General features: G+C 38.9%; 1 protein-coding gene across 2 annotated transcripts in view; it reads left to right on the forward strand.

Moving 5' to 3' along the window:
• CHN1 (chimerin 1) overlaps positions 1 to 20,829 on the forward strand; it is a 162,978-nt gene that overhangs the window by 43,945 nt on the left and 98,204 nt on the right. The window contains exons 5-6 of one of the 2 annotated variants that reach the window (XM_079782394.1): positions 1,421 to 1,452; positions 4,387 to 4,500. In XM_079782394.1, coding sequence (XP_079638520.1) covers positions 1,421 to 1,452; positions 4,387 to 4,500 — 146 coding nt within the window. Of the gene's footprint in view, positions 1 to 1,420; positions 1,453 to 4,386; positions 4,501 to 20,829 lie in introns of those variants that run through there. The other variant, XM_079782398.1, reaches the window with a different exon arrangement.

Consider the following 20,829-nt stretch of genomic DNA (forward strand, 5'->3'; position numbering starts at 1 on the left):
TTCAGAGTAGCAGAAGTTCAAAAGCTTAGAGTATACTTGGTTAGTAAGCCTGTGAGGACATAGACACTTATATACTGCTTATGGGAATGTGCCATGCTACAATTCTATGAGAATTTTGTAATGTCTAACAAAATACACTTCACTAACCTTTGACCCACTAGTCCAAGTTATAGGGATTTACCCTGATGAATTATCTATACAAATATGGAATAACATATGCTAAAGTTTTTAGTGTAGGACTGTTTATAGTAGAGTATTAGAAAAAAAAATCTAAATGTCTATAAGGAAGATTTCTATGAGATGATATGGAATGATATAAAATGTATATACAGTATAGTAAGTATGGTCCCTTTTTAGTAATAAAGAAAATAACTCTGCCTGTGCGGTTCAATGGTTGAGCATCAACCTATGAACCAGGAGGTCATGGTTCAATTCCCAGTCAGAGTATATGCCTGGGTTGCAGGCTTGATCTCCAGTGGGGTGTACAGGAGGCAGCCAATCAATGATTCTCTCTCATCACTGATGTTTTTATTTCTCCCTCTCTCTTCCTCTCTGAAATCAATAAAAAAAAAAAGAAAAGAAAGTAAGAAAAAAATAAAGGTTATTTTTGTAAAAGAGAAACACAGAAAGGATTAGCCAGAGATTGGTAAAATGTTTATCCATAAGGAGTGGGTGAGGAGCAGTGTTGAGGGTGTACAGATGGGAGTGAGACTTCTCTGAGGACATGTTTTTATATAGTTGTGACTTTTGAATTATGCAAATGTTTCACATATTCAAACAACAGATTTAAATAAAAATGATAAAATGATCAGAACTGAACATAAATGAACCTACCCTTCCAGATAGGACAATGCCTCACTCAGAAAATATTTAATTGAACCAGGCAAATACTCTCTTTTAGTCTACCCCACTACAAATTCCTTAGAAACTTTTCTGCTGGGCCTTTCTTTATCTCATAGCCCACACACACTGCCATGAAAAGCTAGGGGAGATTAACTGGGGAGGTTATGGCCCCAGTGGGAGAACAAAGGGGCAGGCAAGATTATGTGGAGATGTTAACAGAAGGGGGAATGTGGAGTAACCAGGAAGGAAAGTCACAATCTCTTCTGACAAATTGTGGCATTAAGGTCTTAGGTGTTTTATTTTACTTTTTGGATAAAGTGATGTAAATATTTTTTCAGATTTATAAAGTCCTAGAAATGAAAAGATAATTTAGTCCAACTCTTTTTACATACGAAATGTTTTATAGATAAGGGACAGGTCGTGAGAGGCAGTTAGTCTGCTGGTAGAACTGGAACTCCAGACTCTGATTTTTCTTTTTCTTAATATTTGCTTTAATTTGTCACATACACAAAATGTTGAGTAATGTTTTGGACATTTGCATTAGCACAAATATCTTTCTTTTTTATTTTTCCAATAGGTAGAAAACAGACCAAAGTATTATGGAAGAGAGTAAGTATGGATTATCAGAAAACATTTTATAGATTGGGATATGTAAGAGAGACAGTTAAATGGGTGCTTTTAGTAAAAATGAAGGAGGTATTCAAGTTTGGATGACTGAAATTATTTTTCTGATTATAAATGTAGTTATTCTAATTGGTGAAAACATAGAAAATAAAGACAAGTATAGAGAAGAAAGTAACATGGGGAAATGTATGCAAGAATGTTAAAATAAAGCCATGTAAGTAAATAAATAGTTCTAGATGTATATGAGGGAAACATTTATATTTGTGTTATATATACACACGTGTGTGTTGGGATATGGGTTGTTTAGTCTGTATTTATACTTTTCTTTATTTTTTAATTTTCTTCTAAAATTTCTATAAGTAAATATATGCCATCTAGAAATAATTATTAGCATTTTGAAGTATTACCTTCTAAAAATATATTTTTCTAATTGATTTTACAAAATGGAGACATGCTTATAATTTTTGTAGCCTGATTTTTTTCATTTGATATTAATAATGAACATTTTTCTATTTTATGAAAAATGTCATAAATTTAAAATCCTTAATTTTTCTAAATATTAAAAAAAGGAAATATAGATAGCCCTTTGGGGAAAAGAATAAAAATCACCTATTATCTCATCATTCCCCAAATAAATCATTTGTTTTTCAAGACTTAATATCATATCAAATAATGTATATGGCAAGTATTTGGAAATTGTTTAAAATTCTGTTTAAGTTTTCAAGACTCTTGTGAATAGAACATAGGCACTTATGAGTTTGGGGAGCCACTGGTGTTCTTTATGGTTGTACCATAATTTAGTTATTTCTCTGCTTTTGGCATTTAGGTTGCATATAAGTTATGCAATCATATGTTGCATAATGATGTTTCTGTCAGTGATGGATCACATATACAACAGTGGTACACCATGTACAACCTATATGTGTAGTAGGCTATACCGTCTAGGTTTGTGTCAGGCACTCTATGATGAAATCACCTAAAATGTGTTTTTCAGAATGTATCTCTGTCGTTTAGTGGTACATGACTGTATTATTAATGGTAACACCACAGGAAGCATCTTAGTGCATACAGCTTTTTATGGGGTGGAAATTTTGGGTCAAGTGTTATGAATAGTTTTAAGGGGTTGTTAATCCTAAACTGAGGATATTTTTTCCATTGTTTTTTTCAGAGAGTGGAAGGGAGGGGGGGGGGGAAGGGAGAGAGAGAGAGAGAGAGAGAGAAACATCTATGTGAGAGAGATGTGGGAGAGCCACATCAACTGGTTGCCTCCCACAGGTGCCCCCACTGGGGCCAGGGAGGGAACCCGCAACCCAGGTACATGCCATTGACCTGGAATCAAACCTGAAACCCTCTGGTGTGGAGGCTAATGCTCTAACCACTGCCCCACACTGGCCAGGGCAGTTTTAAGATTTTTAAAATACCATTGTCAAGTTTTGTTACAAAATTTGTTTTCTTGATGTCATTCTTCTTTATTATTATTATTTTTTAAATATATTTTTTTATTGATTTCAGAGAGAGGAAGCGAGAGGGAGAGATAGAAATATCAATGATGAGAGAGAATCATTGATCACTGCCTCCTGCACGTCCCTTACTAGGGATTGGGCCTGCAACCCTGGCATGTGCCCTGACAGGGAATTGAACCTGGTTCCTGGGTTGACGCTCAACCACTGAGGCATACTGGCCAGGCGAATGGTATTCTTCTTTAAATTGAGTTTTTTAAACAAATAGATATTAAATTTTACTGAATTATTAATTGATGACAGATAAACTTAAAATAAACATATCCATATGCTAATCTAAAGGTAGGGATAGGTTACCATCTTCTTGCTCCAGCAGAGTCAGGGTGGACCTGGTTCTGAAAGATTGAGGAATTTGTGAAGATCAGAAGTTCCAAGCCATTGCTAAAACTAGCTGTTTTGTCATGATTTGAACATACCTATCATGGACTGTTTTAAGACTTAAATTGAGACTTATCATTTCCATGAGAAAAATCTCTAAAAAGTTGCCGCTTGCACCTAATAAGATTTCTAAATTATTAAGGTGCCATTTCAGAGCCTTTAAAATATATTATTCCAAATTATTCCAAATTCAAGAAACTGTTGTTTTACCAGTAAAAGCTGCAAAGTTTCAGTACAGCAATAACTCAGTTCTATTATTTTGAGTTACTAAAAGGACATAATGTATGTTCTTTGTAATTTGTAAATCCCATACAAGTGTAAGGTGATTTTATATTTTTAATATTAATCATTAGTCACCATTGGCATAGTTTTCTTTTTCAGTGTTTTAGTTCTGAGTGTTATAGATGAATCTACTGTGTTTGTGTAAAGAGTGTGTTTATTCTTCTTCCCCCTTTTTTCTCTGTTAATCAAAAATAGGTTTTAGCAGGGAATGAAAGCAAGTATTACAGTTCATTGCTTTTGGCTTGAGAACCAGTGATGCAGATTATGCACATTATTGGACAATCATGCCAATTAAGGGCAACACAGGGTCCTGGAAAATTGCCAACATAGACTCTGAGCCAAAATTTTGAGAAATGTTATTAGTATGAAGAAAGGAAATGGGACACATTTCTGTATATTTTTCATCATGTCCATGTGGTCAGACCAGCTGCATAAGAAGGGCATGTTTGCTCAAGAGAGGTGGTTGGTCTTCCTTTGGATGGATGTGGATTTTGGTTTTGTAATTGTTAAATGGATTGGGTAGCGGCTTTGGTGCTGTTTTATCACCACAGAGAAGCTGGCCAGGGGCCAGGCCCAGGGAAACACAAGCATAGTTAAACTCTGTTGAGTTTATAATCCCCTTTGAGTATATGGCAGCACTTGATCTCGAAAACAACAGGGAAAGGTGGGGATTTTGTTTTGTCTTGTTGCATTGAGAAAGTGGAAGACATGCAGTTTCTGAATTGACTTTGTTTCTCAGGTTCCATGGCAGGATCTCCCGGGAAGCCGCCGACCAGCTCCTGAGTGTGGCTGAGGGGAGCTACCTCATTCGGGAGAGCCAGCGCCAGCCGGGAACCTACACTTTGGCTTTAAGGTTGGTCGAGGACCTGTAATTATAACTGTGCTTCATTTAAAACCCTCTTAATGGAGGGCTTTAAATTTTAAAAGCATCCAGCACGTAATTGAATTGGTTCTTGTTTTCTTGGGACCTAATTACCATTTTAATAGCTTTGAGGCCCTTAAAAAATTCCTCATGAATGGTAGCACTCACTAATTAAGAATTGAAGAACTTTTAAAGCATTTTTATTGTAGCTGCTTTCTTGCATTTCATTGTGGGTTCTCTCCCATCTGTCCTGCTGTGTCAGTTCCATCTATTTCTTGAATGAGAAAAGGAACTAAGAGAAAAGATCTTTGTCACTCATAAAATTAAAGCCACTGTCATTTCTCTTAGGTTGGCTTTTGGTTGAAGCAGTTTTTCTTGGGAGCTCTTGGCTCTTTCCTATCAGCTGAACTTTTTCAGCATTTTGTCTGTTCTTAGCTTATAGTACCGTGCCCAGAAACAAGTATTTCCATTAACCCTGCAATACAGAACAGAAATATAATAGCATGCTTTTCCTTGGGTTTACCTCATGCCAGGCCTCTAACCTCGTTTCATCTTCACAACTCCAGGATTTATGGATTGTTACCTTCCCCACTTGACATATAAGGAAACAGAGGAACTAGAGGCTGAGTAACTTGGCCAGGGTCATACATTTAATAATTCATGTAGCTGCTATTTGAAACCTGTTAATCTAGTCTGCATTGCTGCCTCTCCAAAGGCTTGGAATAATTATCCATTCATCATTTATTCATTCTCCGGAAAAGCCTTAAAAATAGAAACTTTCTGCCCTGGCTCAGTGGTTGAAGCATTGGCCCGAGTACCAAAGGGTGATAGGTTTGATTCCCGGTCAAGGGAACATACCTGGATTGCGGGTTCGCTGCCCGTCCCCCCCACCCCCCAGGGTGTGTGCAGGAAGCAACTGATCTATGTGTCTCTCACATCAATGTTTCTATCTTCCTCCTCTTCCCTCCTTTACTCTCTCCCTTCCAGTCTCTCTGAAAAGCAATGAAAAAAAAATCTTCTGGTGAGGATTAAAAATAAAAAAAGAAACTTTCTAAGAAAGAGGTCAAAGAAATGAAGTTTCTTTCTATGGCCACAAAGAGAGAATAGAAAGGTTATGTTATTGCTCAGGACTCTAATATGACATTCTAACTTAGTCACTTATGCCTGTGTGAGTGATCAGGGACTGCTCTTATTCCCACCCATCAGATTTAATATAAATCTTTCTGACAAAAAGAATGATATAATTCAGTATTATTTCATACTGAATGCCGAATTAATTGCATACTTGGAAAACAGAACTTATAGGACTTCATGGAAATTTGCTTTTGATGACAAATGATAAAGTGTAAGTCCCCATTAATTATTTAATTATATTGTTTTTTTGGGTTTAAATTATGGCATACAGGGGGGAAAATCTGGGCTGGGAATTCAAAAACCTATTTGTTTTGCCACTGAATGAACTAGAAGACCGATATGGGGCCAACCACAGAACTCCTTAAAGTCAGTTTCTTCATCTTTCTGCTCCTAACATTTTATAATTTTAGGATTCTACATCACATTTCCAAAAAGTCTGGTCATCTGAGTGTGTGAGGTAATAAGCCTTGATGTCAAGGTTAGGGGATCTGAATAAGGAAGGAGGAGGTACAGTGAGAGCAGACATAGAAATCTCCCCTTGGTTGCCGTCTTCTTACCTGCCCCCGAGATCACATAGTAAGTTACAGAACTGGAATTTGAACTCAGTTTTGCCTCATTGCAAAGTTTCCATATCTTCCATTATGCCGTATTGCCTCTCAGAACATGCTGTCAAGCAGTTTTCACTTAATGACACCAGCAGACACTGTAGGGCCAAGGATTTAGTTTGGAGAAAAGTAGCACCCAAATCTTCCAAGCTCTTCCTCATTTCCTCCCCCTCACTTTGTCTCATGCTACCTATGCCTATGTTATCTAATAGTGAGGAGGACTTTTTCTTCTTGCTCATCTCACATAACCAAACCTAACAATTTTTTATTTCTTAAGGTTTTTTTCCCCCCTTAAAGTTCCCTCTCCTTTTCAACTGCAAGCCACTTCCTGGACTAGTTCAATAACTGCCTAAGAAATCTTCCTGTATCCAGTCTTGTCCCTCTATCTTCTACAGTATTGTAAATGCCAATCAATCTTAAAATCTGATGCAGTGATCAGCGAGGTTGTAGTGTTGGGTAGGGCAAAAGGTTTCAAAGATCACACCTCCCCCCCATCACTGACATCTCTCCCATACTTATGGAGGCCTAACCCTAACCCTTCACTGATGATCTTTGAGATCATGTGAAGTATTACTCAGGGGAGTACGTGTTATGTATGTGCTGTCACATCACCAGTTTTCTGCAGTGAGAAAGGAGATCTCATTCCATAGCTGGAAGGTATTCTGCAGTTGAATTTTACTCGCCTCTTCACCATCTTCTCCCATATTCCATCTCAGCCTGAATTTCAGGCCAGGCCTTGTCTGGCTTTTTTGCCTTTGCACATGTTGACCCCTTGGTTCAGGAAAAATGACTGTTGCTCAGTGAAAGGAAGTATACAGACAGACATTTACGTGGTTGCAGTGTGTAACTAAAGATGCTAGGCCAGGCATCAGAAAATAGTACCTTATGAAGAATGAGATGTTTGTTTCAAAGTGCCTTTGGGATTTTCTGTATGTTTTTGACAACATTTGGATTAGCTATAGTTTAATGAGATATGGCAAATACAGTTATGTGTAAGCTTAAGATAATTTAAGAAGTTTGAAAACATTTTTTATCATTTTCATAGTTTTAAAACTAATTCTTTACAAAATATTTTGTCATGTAATTTTTCTCACTAAGAAGAAAATATTACGTTCACTGTTGTGCATGTGGAGTGACAAATGAAAAGGGATAGGACTAGTGCATGTTTTCTGTGATCTTTTATTAAATGTTAAGTATATACCAAAGAATAACTTATAAGAAACATAAAAATTATTAAATACCGTGATTATAACTGTTATGTGGCCAGCATGTATTTTAAGAAGCAGCCATTGCCTTTGGAGTCTCCTGTGTACTGTGTATTCCTCCCCCGTCCCCCCTACTTCTTCCTGTTACTCGCACTGCAGCCTTAGCCGATGATCAGTCCCTGGTCTTCTTTATAAATTTGTATCCCCACACAGTACATTGTTTTGGACTTAAAATAAATGGAACATGTAGAATGTATTCTTCATTCTTTTTTCACTCAACATTATGTTCCTGCGATATATCCTTACTGTAGAACATGGCTATAGTTTATTTATTTTCACTGCTGTATAATAATCCATTGAATAATCTTACCTTATAATAGACAAATATGCAAATTGACCGCACCTTCGCTACACCCAAGCCACGCCCACCAACCACGCCACGCCCACCAACCACGCCCACCAGGAAACCGTTGCAGGGACGTTGGGGTGCGGCCAAGCCCAAGGCTGGGAAAGCCTCGGGCGGAGGCTTTCTCGGCCTTGGGCACCAGCGGGGAGCCTGCGTGGATCGCAGGAAACTACTGGGGGTCGGCTCCTGCGATCCTTAGCAGGGATGCTGGGTGCGGCCAAGCCCAAGGCCACCGCCCGGGCCAAGCCCCAACCCTGAAAGAAGGCAGAAGGCGATGGCCACAGCCAAGGCCTGGGTCCCCGGTGCCGGCAGAAAACTGGTGCAGGCAGCCAGGTGAATGAAGGTCTATTGCACGAATCTTCGTGCAAACGGGCTACTAGTTATACTATAATTTAGTTGCTTGACCTTATTGTGTATATTTAACCTCTTTGAGCTTTAGTTTCCTGTTTGTAAAATGAAACCTTTAAGAGTCTTTAATTAGCAGCATCCCACTTTCAAGAATCAAATTATCTTATCAATTGAGAAGCCTTCAGCTCCAAGTGTTATCTGATACTCAAAAGCAAACTCTTCCTGCTTAAACAATACATTATTTAAGGTAATATTTCACATAATGAGAAATTCAGAAATGCAAAAGCATGGATGATCATTATCCCAGTGATGTTATGGAGGACTTGTGATCTTTCCATTTCTGGCCATTCACAGCATCAGCTCCTGTCTAAGGCTGATTTTCCTTGTGGTCAGAGGTGGCTGCAGGGGCAGAGTTGTGTGCTTCCTTCTATATGCTCTGTTCTCTCGTGCAGTATGCTGCATCCTTCCCTTCAGGTTGATCGAGCCAGCGTTGGTCTCCCTTTTCCAACCTGGACCAGTGGGCCAGTAACAACCTGCAGGGAAATGCATGCACTGATTGTTTGTCCAACCAATATTGCAGGGTCCGGGACCTGGGAGATGGAGTCAGCTTCTACTGGAAGATAAGGCTTTGGGAGGAGGTCTGGATGAATACATTCTGGTTTTCTTTTCTTGTTTTAAAAGAAGGAAGAAGGTTGGAGTGTGTGTGTATGTGTGTGTGTGGGCGGGGGGGGGGGGGGGCGTCGGGGTGGAGAATGTGTACAGTTATACTATACAGCATAGTAGGTATTCATTAAAGAAAGTAATTTCCATGTTAGACAATGAGGATCAATCCATGGTATAATTCTTTAAATATTTTAGTCTGATCAACTTCTTATTAAAGTAGCATATCCAGTTTTGTAAATAATAAGAAAATGTATGAGTTCCATAGAAAGTCAGGTACATGAAGCCAGGCACCAAAGTTTTATAAATTCTGTTTGGTGATGTTGTTTTGCCTATAGTATTTTCAAAATCTGATTTAAAATATTTTTCAATCTGACTTAAAATAATTTAATATTTTAAAGATGACATGGAAAGTCTAATTATGTTAATATTTTTAGCACAGTGAAATAAATCCATTTTAGTATTGACTAATATATTCCTTAAAATATTTATCCCTGGTATGTCACTGACATGTGTCAAGGCCTTTCATAGAAATCAGGGTCTTGATCTTCATTATTAAATTGGGAAATTAACATAATCTCCCAGATAACTGCATCATCAAAAATAGCATTTATTGAGCTTCTGTATTCTGCCAGGGACTGACCATCCAGATGGGTCAAGGAAGAAGGCCTTTAAGCTACTTCTTAAAAGTAGAGTAGAAGAGTAGAAGTTTGCCAGATAGAAGGATAGGATGTGATGAAAATTAGCATCTTGGGAAGAAGAAACAGCCAAGGCCGGAATATATAGAACAGCATAGAACATTTGGTGTATGGCAGGTTGCTGGGGTTTGGGAATACAGGAAGTGTGCCGGGAAAGCCTGGTATTTCATGCTTAAGAATTTGGACTTTATCTGTGGGACATGGGAGTCAATGAAAACTTTTTTAGATGAGAGTGATGATTACATTTATAATTTAGAACTATCATTGTAGGAGCAATAAGAATGAATGGAGCCCTGCCAGTGTTTTTAAGTGGTTAGAGCATCAGCCCATGCACTGAAGGGTCATGGGTTTGATTGCTGGTCAAGGGCACATACCTGGGTTGCAGGTTTGATCCCCATCCCCAGTTGGGGTGCATGCTGGAGGCAACCAATGGATGTTTCTCACATCAATGTCTCTCTCTACCCCCCTCCTCTCTACTTCCCTCCCTCCCTCCCTCCCTCCCTCTCTCCCTCCCTCTCTCTCTCTCTCCCTCTCTCCCCCTCCCCGCCCTCCCATTCTCCCCTTTCCCTCCTTCCCTTTCTTTCACTCTCTCTAGAAAATCAAGAGAAATATATCCTCAGATGAGGATTAACAGCAACAAAAGAGAATGAATGGAGAGGGTGGTGGGAACTAAGTGGTACCAGAATTACTTAGATAATTAATTTAGTAAGCAGTTTTTCTTTGGCTATGGAGAACTGATCTTTCAAAGGGTTTCTAGATATCTTATAGATTTTAAAGGGTTCACTTTGAAGAGAAATGTTAGCTTCAAATTTGGCAATTTCTGTTGAGTCTGATTCATTTTACCTACTCTAAATTGGGAGAAGAACAAGATGACAAATGCAGAGGAGAAACCAAGATGGCGACATAGGTAAACACCTAATCTGCAGCCTCGCACAACAATTTCAAAAATACAACTAAAAGTCAAAACGGACATCATCCAGAACCACAGGAAAGCTGGCTGACTGAAACGCCCACAACTAGAAGGAAAGAGAAAACCACAAGGAAAATCAGAGGAGCCGTAAAAGCCTGAGGTACGGAGACACGGGCGCGCGCGCGTGCGGGAAGGACGGAGCCGGAGAGGACGTGGCGGCTGAGTGCCTGGCCGGCGTTCTCTAGCGGGAAGGAGATAAAAGCTCCAGATTGCGCTGAACCCCAGCTCCGACTGCACTGAACCCCAGTTCCGGGTGAAACCCTGGGGACCCAGGCTCATACTGGGGGAATCTGGACTGTAAGGCGGAAACTCAGGGGAGCGGCGAAAGGCAGAGCTCCGGAGGCGCGCATGTGAATGCGCTCAGAGGATGGACTGTTGACTGTGCCGCTGAATTGCACTAGCGGGAAGGAGACAAAAGCTCCGGACAGCGCTGAACCCCAGCTCCGACTGCACGGAACCCCAGTTCCGGGCGAGACCCTGGGGACCCAGGCTCATACTGGGGGAATCTGGGCTGTAAGGCGGAAACTCAGGGGAGCGGCGAAAGGCAGAGCTCCGGAGGCGCGCATGTGAATGCGCTCAGAGGATGGACTGTTGACTGTGCCGCTGAATTGCCTTAGCAGGAAGGAGACAAAAGCTCCGGACGGCGCTGAACCCCAGCTCCGACTGCATGGAAACCCAGTTCCGGGCGAGAATCTGGGAATCCAGATTCATTGGGGGAGAGACTAGACTGTTTGGCAGCAGGCGAAACTCCAGGGCGCCTTTCTCTCAGAGGTGCTTGCAGGGAGTACAGAGGGACACTGAGGGACACTGAGACCCAGGAACCTCATAGGGTGGGGCTGACGGGAAGCCAAGGCTATAGGCTCCACCCTGAAACTCCGCCCCATCCAAGCTGAACACAGAGGCTTTTACAATTTTGCAAGTCTAGTTGAATAAGGCTGTCTCCCGGCGTAGACACAGCTGATCCTCACAGCCAATTGGCCTGGAGGTCAAATCCTCCCAGTGTACCAACAGCAATCAAGGCTTAACAACACCAAGACTTTGCACTAAGCCCACAAAGGGGGGTACCAAGAGCGACCACCTAGGGCGATTGGGGAAGCTGAGCTACCGGCCCCTATAGGTCACTGACCACACAAAGCCACTCCATCAACACTGGGAGGCAGCCAAAATGTGGAGACACCGAAGCAGGTCACGAATAGAAGAGATGGAGGAAAGTAAACTAATGGACGACACAGTGTTCAGAACCACATTTATAAGGTTACTCAAGAATCGTCTAAAAACCGCTGAGAAACTTGAAGAGACCTTCAAGGACCTTAATGAGAATACCAAAAAAATGGAAAAGGACCAGTCAGAAATTATGCATACACTGTCTGAAATAAAGAATATACAGAAACTCAACTGTAGATCACCGTACCCCAAGAGTCAAACCAAAGATCTGGAACATGAGGAAGCAAAAAACACCCAACCAGAGAGGCGGAAAGTAAGAAGAATCCAAAAGTGTGAGGATAGCGTAAGGAGCCTCTGGGACTGCTTTAAGCACACCAACATCCGAATTTTTGGGGTGCCAGAAGAAGAGAAAGAGCAAGATACTGAAAACCTATTTGAAGAAATAATGACAGAAAACTTCCCCCACCTGGTGAAAGAAATAGACTTGCAAGTCCAGGAAGCGCACAGAACCCCAAACAAGAGGAATCCAAAGAGGACCACACCAAGACACATCATAATTAAAATGCCAAGGGCAAAAGACAGAGAATCTTGAAAGCAGCAAGAGAAAAACAGTTACCTACAAGGGAGTACCCATACGACTGTCAGCTGATTTCTCAACAGAAACTATGCAGGCCAGACGGGAGTGGCAAGAAATATTCAAAGTGATGAACAACAAGAACTTACAACCAAGATTACTCTACCCAGCAAAGCTATCATTCAGAATTGAAGGTCAGACGAAGAGCTTCACAGACAAGAAAAAGCTAAAGGAGTTCACCACCACCAAATCAGGATTACATGAAATGCTGAAGGTATTCTTTAAGAAGAGGAAGAAGAAAAAAAAGGTAAAAGTAAAAATTACGAACAACAAAAAGACATCAAATACATACCTACCAACAAGTGAATCTAAAAATCAAGTGAATAAAAAAATTTGAAGAACAGAATGGACTGGTGAATATAATAGAATCAGGGACATAGAAAGGGAGGCGACAGTTCTCAGGGGGAAAGGGGTCTGAGGGGTGCAGAAAGAGATTGGACAAAAATCTTACACCTATGGATAAAGACAGTGGCGGGGGGGGTAAGGGTATGGGGTGGGGTGGGGAATCAGGTGGAGGGGAGCTATGGGGGGGGGAAGAGGAACACTTGTAATAATCTGAACAATAAAGATTTATTTTTTTTAAAAAAGATGACAAATGCAGGAGTCAGTACTCCCAAATTCTGTATCTGGATATTCCAGGACAGAACTGGACATAGTCCAGGGAATGCTTTACCCACAGCGCTTGCACTCTCCTTGGTTTTAGGATGGCCAACCATCACAAGAATTATTTGGAAAAAATTTAGATAATGGAGAACAAATAATAATTTAAAAACTGAAAAAGCATAGTGTAACTCTGTGTTTGGACATCATTATAGAGGTCATTATGTATATTATTGACATAAAATTAGATATCTATTGGGTGTACTAGGTATATGTAAATAGAGAGATGTCTAAAAGAATGATCACCAAAATGTTCATAGTGTTCATCTCTGAATGATGAATTTAAAGGTGATTTTTATTTCTTTGTAGCTTTCTGAGTGCCTGATTTGTTTTTTTTACAATGCATGTATAGATTTATTACAGTCGACCAAAGAAAATCAATAGGGCTATCTTCATTTTGAGAAGTATTTAAGATACTAACTGCACTCTTTAAGCAAAGTGGAAGATAAAACTTCCTATATCTCTGAAGATCTGACTCCAAGTGGAATGTATTAACTTATTTAAATAACTGTTCAGAATTGAAGAATTGGTCAGCCTTAGGGGCTATAGAGAGGGCAGTCATATGTTGATATAACTATACTGCATTTCCTAAAATCATTTGATCATGAGACCCTCTTTTCATGGAATCCCTCTGGAACACACTTTGAGAAATATTCCATTAAACATTTGATTTGCACAGTTTCTCTTTCTCTAGATTTCATGCACCAAGCAACCTTCTAATTAAGGCTTTCCATGTGGTCTACATGGAGAGAAAACTTAAAATTTTAAGTTGTAATTGTAAGTAGAATATTAGGGGCTTAATATTAAAATTAAATATTTTAATTAATATTAGGGGCTTAATATTAAAACTTAAAATTGTAAGTAGAATATTAGGGGCTTTTGAGTTATTTCTCATTTTCAAGTTAACAAATTAGAATTAAATGCCGCAGTTGAGGTTGAAAAGAAGGGGGAACAAATCTACCAGGTTTCTTCTATTTGGTAAGTTAAGAGAGACATCCTGCCGGCCAGTGTGCCTCAGTGATTGAATGTTCACCCATGCACCAGGAGGTCATGGTTTGATTCTTGGTCAGGGCACATGCCCAGGTTTTGGCATCCCCACCAATTAATGATTCTCTTTTGTCGATGTTTCTATCTCTCTCTCTCTCTCTCTGAAATCAATAAAAGAAAAAGAGACATCCTTCCCATTTTTTTCACACCTCTTTTTGATAAATAAGCCCCAAAGACTTCCTACTAAAGTGTTAAATTGATAGATAAAATTTAAGGGCTTATTGCCTCATTGATTTTTTTTCTTATTTCTGATTTTATTTTCCTGAACCAGAAAAGATTTACTTCCTATTTAAAGAGTGTTCTGAAACATCTACCTATGGCACCCAAGCACCATTTTTATGTATTAAAAAATTGCAGGCTTGGCTTTGCATGCTATGAACACTTACCTCTTTTTTTTTTTTTTTAAAAAAAACCTTTTTATTTTTATTTAGTTATAAATAACATGCCAATTTACCCATTTAAAGTGTACAATTCAGTGGTTTTTAGAGCATTCAGAAAGTTATGCAACAAAATCCATTTTAGAACATTTAATCACCCTAGAAAGAAACTCCATACCCATTTGCAGTCACTTCCTATTTCTCCCAACCCTCCTAGCCTCAGGGAACCATTAGCCTACTTTTGTCTCTATAGAGTTATGCATCCTGGCTTTTTCATACAAATGGAATCATATATATGTGTTCTTTTGTGACTGCCTTCTTTCCATTAGTATGTTTTTTAGGTTCAATCGTGTTGCTGAATGTATCACTACTTCACTCCTTTTTATTAACGAATATTTAAATAATGTTCCAACATTTGCCTGTATGCCCATTTTGTTTATTCATTAGTTGATGGACATTTGGATTATTTCCACTTTTTGGCTATTATGAATAATGTTGCTATTATGAATAATGCTACTCACAAGTTTTTGTGTGGACATACGTTTTTATTTCCCTTGTATATATACCTAGGAGTGAAAATGCTGGATCACATTGCAACTTTGTTTGACATTTTGAGGAACTGCCAAGTTTTTTTCCAAAGCATTTTAACCATTTTATAGTCCCACCAGCATTACAGTATATGATGGTTCCAGTTTCTCCTCCTCACCAGACCTTACTATGTCTTTGATTTCAACAGATATGACATCCTAGTGGATGTGAAGTGGTATCTCATTGTGATTTTGAATTGCACCTTACTCTTGAATGGTACTTCATTTTTCAAATGTTTACGCTCAATATCATTTTTATATACTGCTATCTATTCAAACTTCAGTTTCATCTCAAAAGTATGCATACAGAGCAATGGATTTAAAGCAACAGTAGATGAATCAAAAAAGTTGATTTTTTTTATATTTTTATTTTTTGCATTTTAAAGGCACAGCATAAGGCAGATTCCATTAAGCATTTCATTTAGGGTGGAGTTGAGTTTCAAATACATTTGGGGGCTAATCAATAGGAACTTTGATCTGAGAGAGTTAACTGACTCAGTGGTTATCTACCTACTTTGCAAAGGGAATCTGGAATCTGACTTATAGACCTACTTGAGAGTACAGTAGAAAATATACCAGGTTCTCTTAACAGGTCCTGTTACTTGGTAACAAGATACAGCCCTAGAATGCATTGATAATGTGCCTCCTTCCCTGTGAATGATTTGTTACACCCAAATATTTTTTTAATGGATTTAACCATTTTACAAATGTAATAATAGTTAACATTTCCTGAACATTTACTGTATCAGGCACTATGGTAAATACTTTATGTGAATTATCTTTCAGTATTTTCCAATACTTTTTCATAATTGGCATCCATTGAAAATTATATATAAGGAGGTAAATGCACGAGGCTGATTAAGGCCAAGTATGACTGGCTGAAGGACTTAAGCATCTAACATTCCCGACCTCTGTAAAGGCTGGACAGGTTTGATATCTTGTAATCTGTGTCCTCTGTGGCATCTAGGTTGGAAAAGTCAGTTTTAGCTGTAAAAGAAGCTTAAGTTGTATAGACTACATTTTTTGCATTTTACAGATAAGACCAAGAATTAACTTGCTTAAGAACAAAGAGCTAAGATATGGAGACTATAAGTTATTAAAATGAAAAACATCCTAAATCATAATAAAACTAGAGATCCAGTGCACAAATTTGTGCACGGGTGGGGTCCCTTTGAGTGGCCTGTGGAGATGGGCCCCAGCTCACACCCCCAGCATCCCAGCCCTGCAGCCCCGCCTGGCACCCCGCCTTGGCCTAGCGCCACCCCCTCACCTGCTCCACCATCCCGCCTGTGAGGCAATTTATCAGGGCCAGCCTTCTCGCTGCCGCCGCTGGTTGCCATCTGTGGAGCAGTTGGGCCCCTGCTTGCACCTGCCTTGACCTGGTGCCACCCGCTCACCTGCTCCACCATTCCACTGTGGTCCTGCTCTTGTCGGGGCCCATCAGGGCCGGCAGTGCCTCCACTGCCGTCCGCTGCCAGCATCGCGTCACCTGCCATGTTCCGCGCTGCCCCCTGGTGGTCAGCGCACATCATAGCGAGCGGTCGAACGACCACCTGAGGGGACAGTTTGCATATTAGGCTTTTATTATATAGGATATGCAGTACTTTACATAAGGAATGTGAGATAAGAGTAAACTCAGCTTTTAAATCAATGAGTTTTTAATAATGATTTTAACATGACTAACACATAACCATTTTTATAAAATACATACACCTATGTTTAAAGTCTTTAAGGATGAGGTTTACTCAACTAATTCTCAAGGAATAACTTTTCACCACTACCCCCAAAAGAGAAAAAGCCAAATTAGGTATATATACTGTTCAGTTATTTAGCCTAAAATTCCATTATAAATTCATTTGGTGATAATTTGTACTTATAAAAATAATTTTGTAGTGAGTTTGGGTGACAGCAATGATAATTATGAAGATAATAGCATATTTACATCCATGTAATTTATTACATCTCTTTGATTATGAAAACACATGGATATGTTAAAAAATTTCAAGTAAGAGAAGCATATATAATAAATTATATTACTTTCCCACTACATACTCCTAGTTCCACTTCCTAGAGATAATGCCATTTATAATTATTTGATTGTCCTTCCAGATATTGGCCATATATAAAATATACATATATTTAAATGGCATGTATGTCTATTGTATTTTATTTTAGGTGATAATTGCTAGAGGTTGGCTAACCATAGCAGCAAAGATAATCTCTAGTATTTGCAGGAGTTCACCCTATTGTCTGCCTGACGATGTAGCTATGTAATGAGCTGCTAATGCCTGACAGAAGCCATCGGTACTTCATTTAGCTTTAGCTGATGGTTGGTAGTTTAAGAACATGTTGAGCTGCATCCTGTGAGTTTAGCTTCCATTCCTATGATGGGGGTTGATGATTGGTGATAGAATATACAACAAGATGATAAAATGGGGCTCCTCTGTGATATAAGTGCAATTGTGATTTAATTTATTGTGGCTTGGAGTTTAGAATGCTGGTATGATTCGATTAATTGAGGGAATTCCTGTGAGAATGCTATATTTACTCTTTACTGCTCTGAAATTTTAGAATGAAGAAACTATTGCTACTGTATTAGAAAATAATAAAATGCATTGAAATTTAAAAAATGTAAATTTGCTAGTGATTGGAAAAAAACCAATAATTTTTTATTGAATCTCAGAATATTTGGTTGATTTTTAAAGTGAACTCAGCCAGAGTTCCTGGGTAAAGTCAGCGAATTACAGTGTATTGGTAAAGGCGCTTTCACATTTTTACAATGTGAACATTGGATGAAGCTTTTCCACGTTTAGGAAGAAGGATCAAAAGTAACTGGGGAAGGATTATGCTGCTGGTAGGCGTTGACGTGTAATGTACTTGGTGTTCTTTGATCTGATAGCTCATGATAGGTTTAGTTGGTTACCATGGTTTCGTTTCATTTCCTGCAAACCTTCTTGTTGTGCTATTTGGAATAAGTGGAAAATAATGTTCTGCAGAAAAATTTTTGAAAAAGGGTTTCTGCTTCTCTTAGTTAAGATTATGCATTACTCTTTGGGAAATTTTCTGGATATAAGAGTATGTGAATAACACATGTGTTGACAATTGAATTTAGTAGTCCTGCAATATCAGGATTGTTATTGATAAAAAGGATAGCATAATTTACTTCAAAAATGTAATACCATGTCATCAGTGCCATAAGCTTTTTTAAAATATTGGTATAATCCAGTTTATATGAAGGATCCTTAGGTCAAGTATGCTTTAATAAAACAAACTGTCGAAAGTAATTGATATGTCACAGTAGGGAGTGGATAGTTTAATATAAGGCACTCCTTACTTGAATAAAATAGATGTGTTTCTGAAAATGGTTGCAATTTGAAATGTAAATGCGCAAGAGTTCATAGCTGTTTTAAAAGATTTAGTTTTTTTCCTAACATATATACAACACAGAAAACATTTAATGTAAAAAGCTGAAGGGAAAGCAAAAAAATCACCTATAATCGTACTACCTAAAGACAACAAGCACTGTAAGAATTGTAGTGTAACTCTCATACTTTCCTGGGATAAAGAGATGGTTCCATACCAAGTATCCTTTCTATGGTATACTTTTAAAATTAGCTATATATCATGAATATTTTCCATGTCAGTAAATTTGTGGAAAGTTTGCTATTTGAATTAATTCTTTGTAAGGTCAAGTTTTACATTGTAAATTAAAAACTCTGGTTTTCACTTACTATATTTACTTATTTAAATTTAGGCCCATCATAAACTTTTGTTTTTTATTACAATGTACAATATAGAAACTGTAAAATGCAGAAATGTAGGAAAAAGAAATATATTACCGGTCTCATTGGCCACAAAGTAAATACACACATACACAAATATTTTGGCAACAAGGTTTTATTGTGGTTTCTTTTCTTTTCTTTTTTCTTAGAGGAAGGGATGGGGAGAGAGAGAGGGAAACATTGATATAAGAGAGAAACATCAATCAGTTGCCTCCTGTACATGTCCTGACCAGGGATGGAACCTGCAACCTGGATATGTGCCCTGAGCCCACCTCCTTTTGGTGTATAGGGCTATGGACCAACTAACTGAGCCACGGCAGCCAGGGCTGGTTACTTGGTGTATGTGTATGTGTACACACACACACACACACACACACACACACACACACACACACACTGAGTGGCCAGATTATTATGATCTCTGAACGCATAATAATCTGGCCACTCGGTGTATATCCTGTATAATACAAGGCTAATATGCAAATTGTCCCCTTGACCAGGAGTTCGACCAGCAGGCAGGCCGGCCAACTGCCAATGTTTCCTCCCCCTGGCCAGGCTGGCCGGACCCCACCCATGCATGAATTCATGCACCGGGCCTCTAATATATATATAGAGAGAGTGGCCAGATTATTATGCATTCAGAGATCGTAATAATCAGGCCAGTCAGTATGTGTGTGTGTGTGTGTGTGTGTGTGTGTGTGTGTGTGTGTGTGTATATTCTTGGCCACAATCAAGTGTAGTAAAAAAAAAATTATAATGATACTCTTCTGGGTGCTGGGGATACAAGGATGAATAAACAGTCAAGATCCCTGGCCATATGGAGTTTATCAGGGAGTGAGAGGATTAGACTGTAATGAGATTGTCCCATATATAGAGTTAAAACTGAGACAAGTGCTATGGAGGGAAAAGGACAGGAAGTATGACTGTATAAAGGAAAATCTGATCTAAATTCAAGGAGTTTAGTAAGATGGGTTTCTGTCTGATTTTGTCTGATTTAGAGGTAGGTCCTTCATTTTGGGAAATACTGTAAGCTGCTGCTTCTCCCCCTCACCCTATGACCACACACCTCTTTGCCTTGCTAGTCCCCGAAGACAGTGAATTGTGGTCAGTTCGGAGGAGCCTATTCGCTCTAGTTTGTCAGAGCTCTTGTTGTTTAGCAAGCTCTCAGTTCCATTGTAATTTCTCTGTGTGTGTGTTTATCAAGTTACATGTTTGTTTCCACAATAAAAGGACATATATCTGTAGTTCATCTGGCCACTAGACAGGTGATGAAACCTTTCAAGGAATACTTTCAACCCATGGAGCTGAACTTTGAAGTATTTTAATTTTCCTCCCAGTAGAGCTAACATATCTTAGAAATGTCTGGATAAATACATTTATATTTGTATATCTCTTTTATACACCACATCCACAAAACATGTGGACACAGATTTCTTTCTTTGAAGATAATTTTGTCATAATTCTAGGACAAATATCAATCTTTTGTCATTTATACTGTCAGCTATTCAAGGATAGGCTTCTGTCTTGTCAAAGTACAGAGCATTAGTACATTTTCCCTCAGAGTATATTGTGCAAAATAATAAATATGCAGTAAGTATACAAATTGATTAAGATATTGCTTATTTTGGGAAAAAATATCTTTTTATTCTTTAAGTTTTAGTGGATTTTATAAACTGGAACACCCATTTAAATAAGAAAGAGCATGGGGTTCCAAACAATTATACAGCTTTTTCTAGTTAGATTTTGCCAGAACACACAGATTTCAGAATTTCGGAACACACCAATTTTAGATTTACCAGAATATAGCAATAGAAAATGGGAAAAGAAACTTCTCTCTTTTTTTTGCTTCCCCCTCCCTCCCCTATTTTTCAGATTTATTTATAAGCTATTTTACTAAAGCATATACACATATATATACTAGAGGCCCGGTGCATGAAAATTCATGCACTGGAGTGGGGGGGTCCCTCAGCCCGGCCGGCTCCATCTCACAGTCCGGGAGCCCTCGGGCAGGAGGCAACCCGGCGATCAGGGGAAGGCGATGCC

Source organism: Cnephaeus nilssonii, assembly GCF_951640355.1.
Source record: "Cnephaeus nilssonii genome assembly, chromosome: 10".
NCBI lineage: Eukaryota > Metazoa > Chordata > Mammalia > Chiroptera > Vespertilionidae > Cnephaeus > Cnephaeus nilssonii.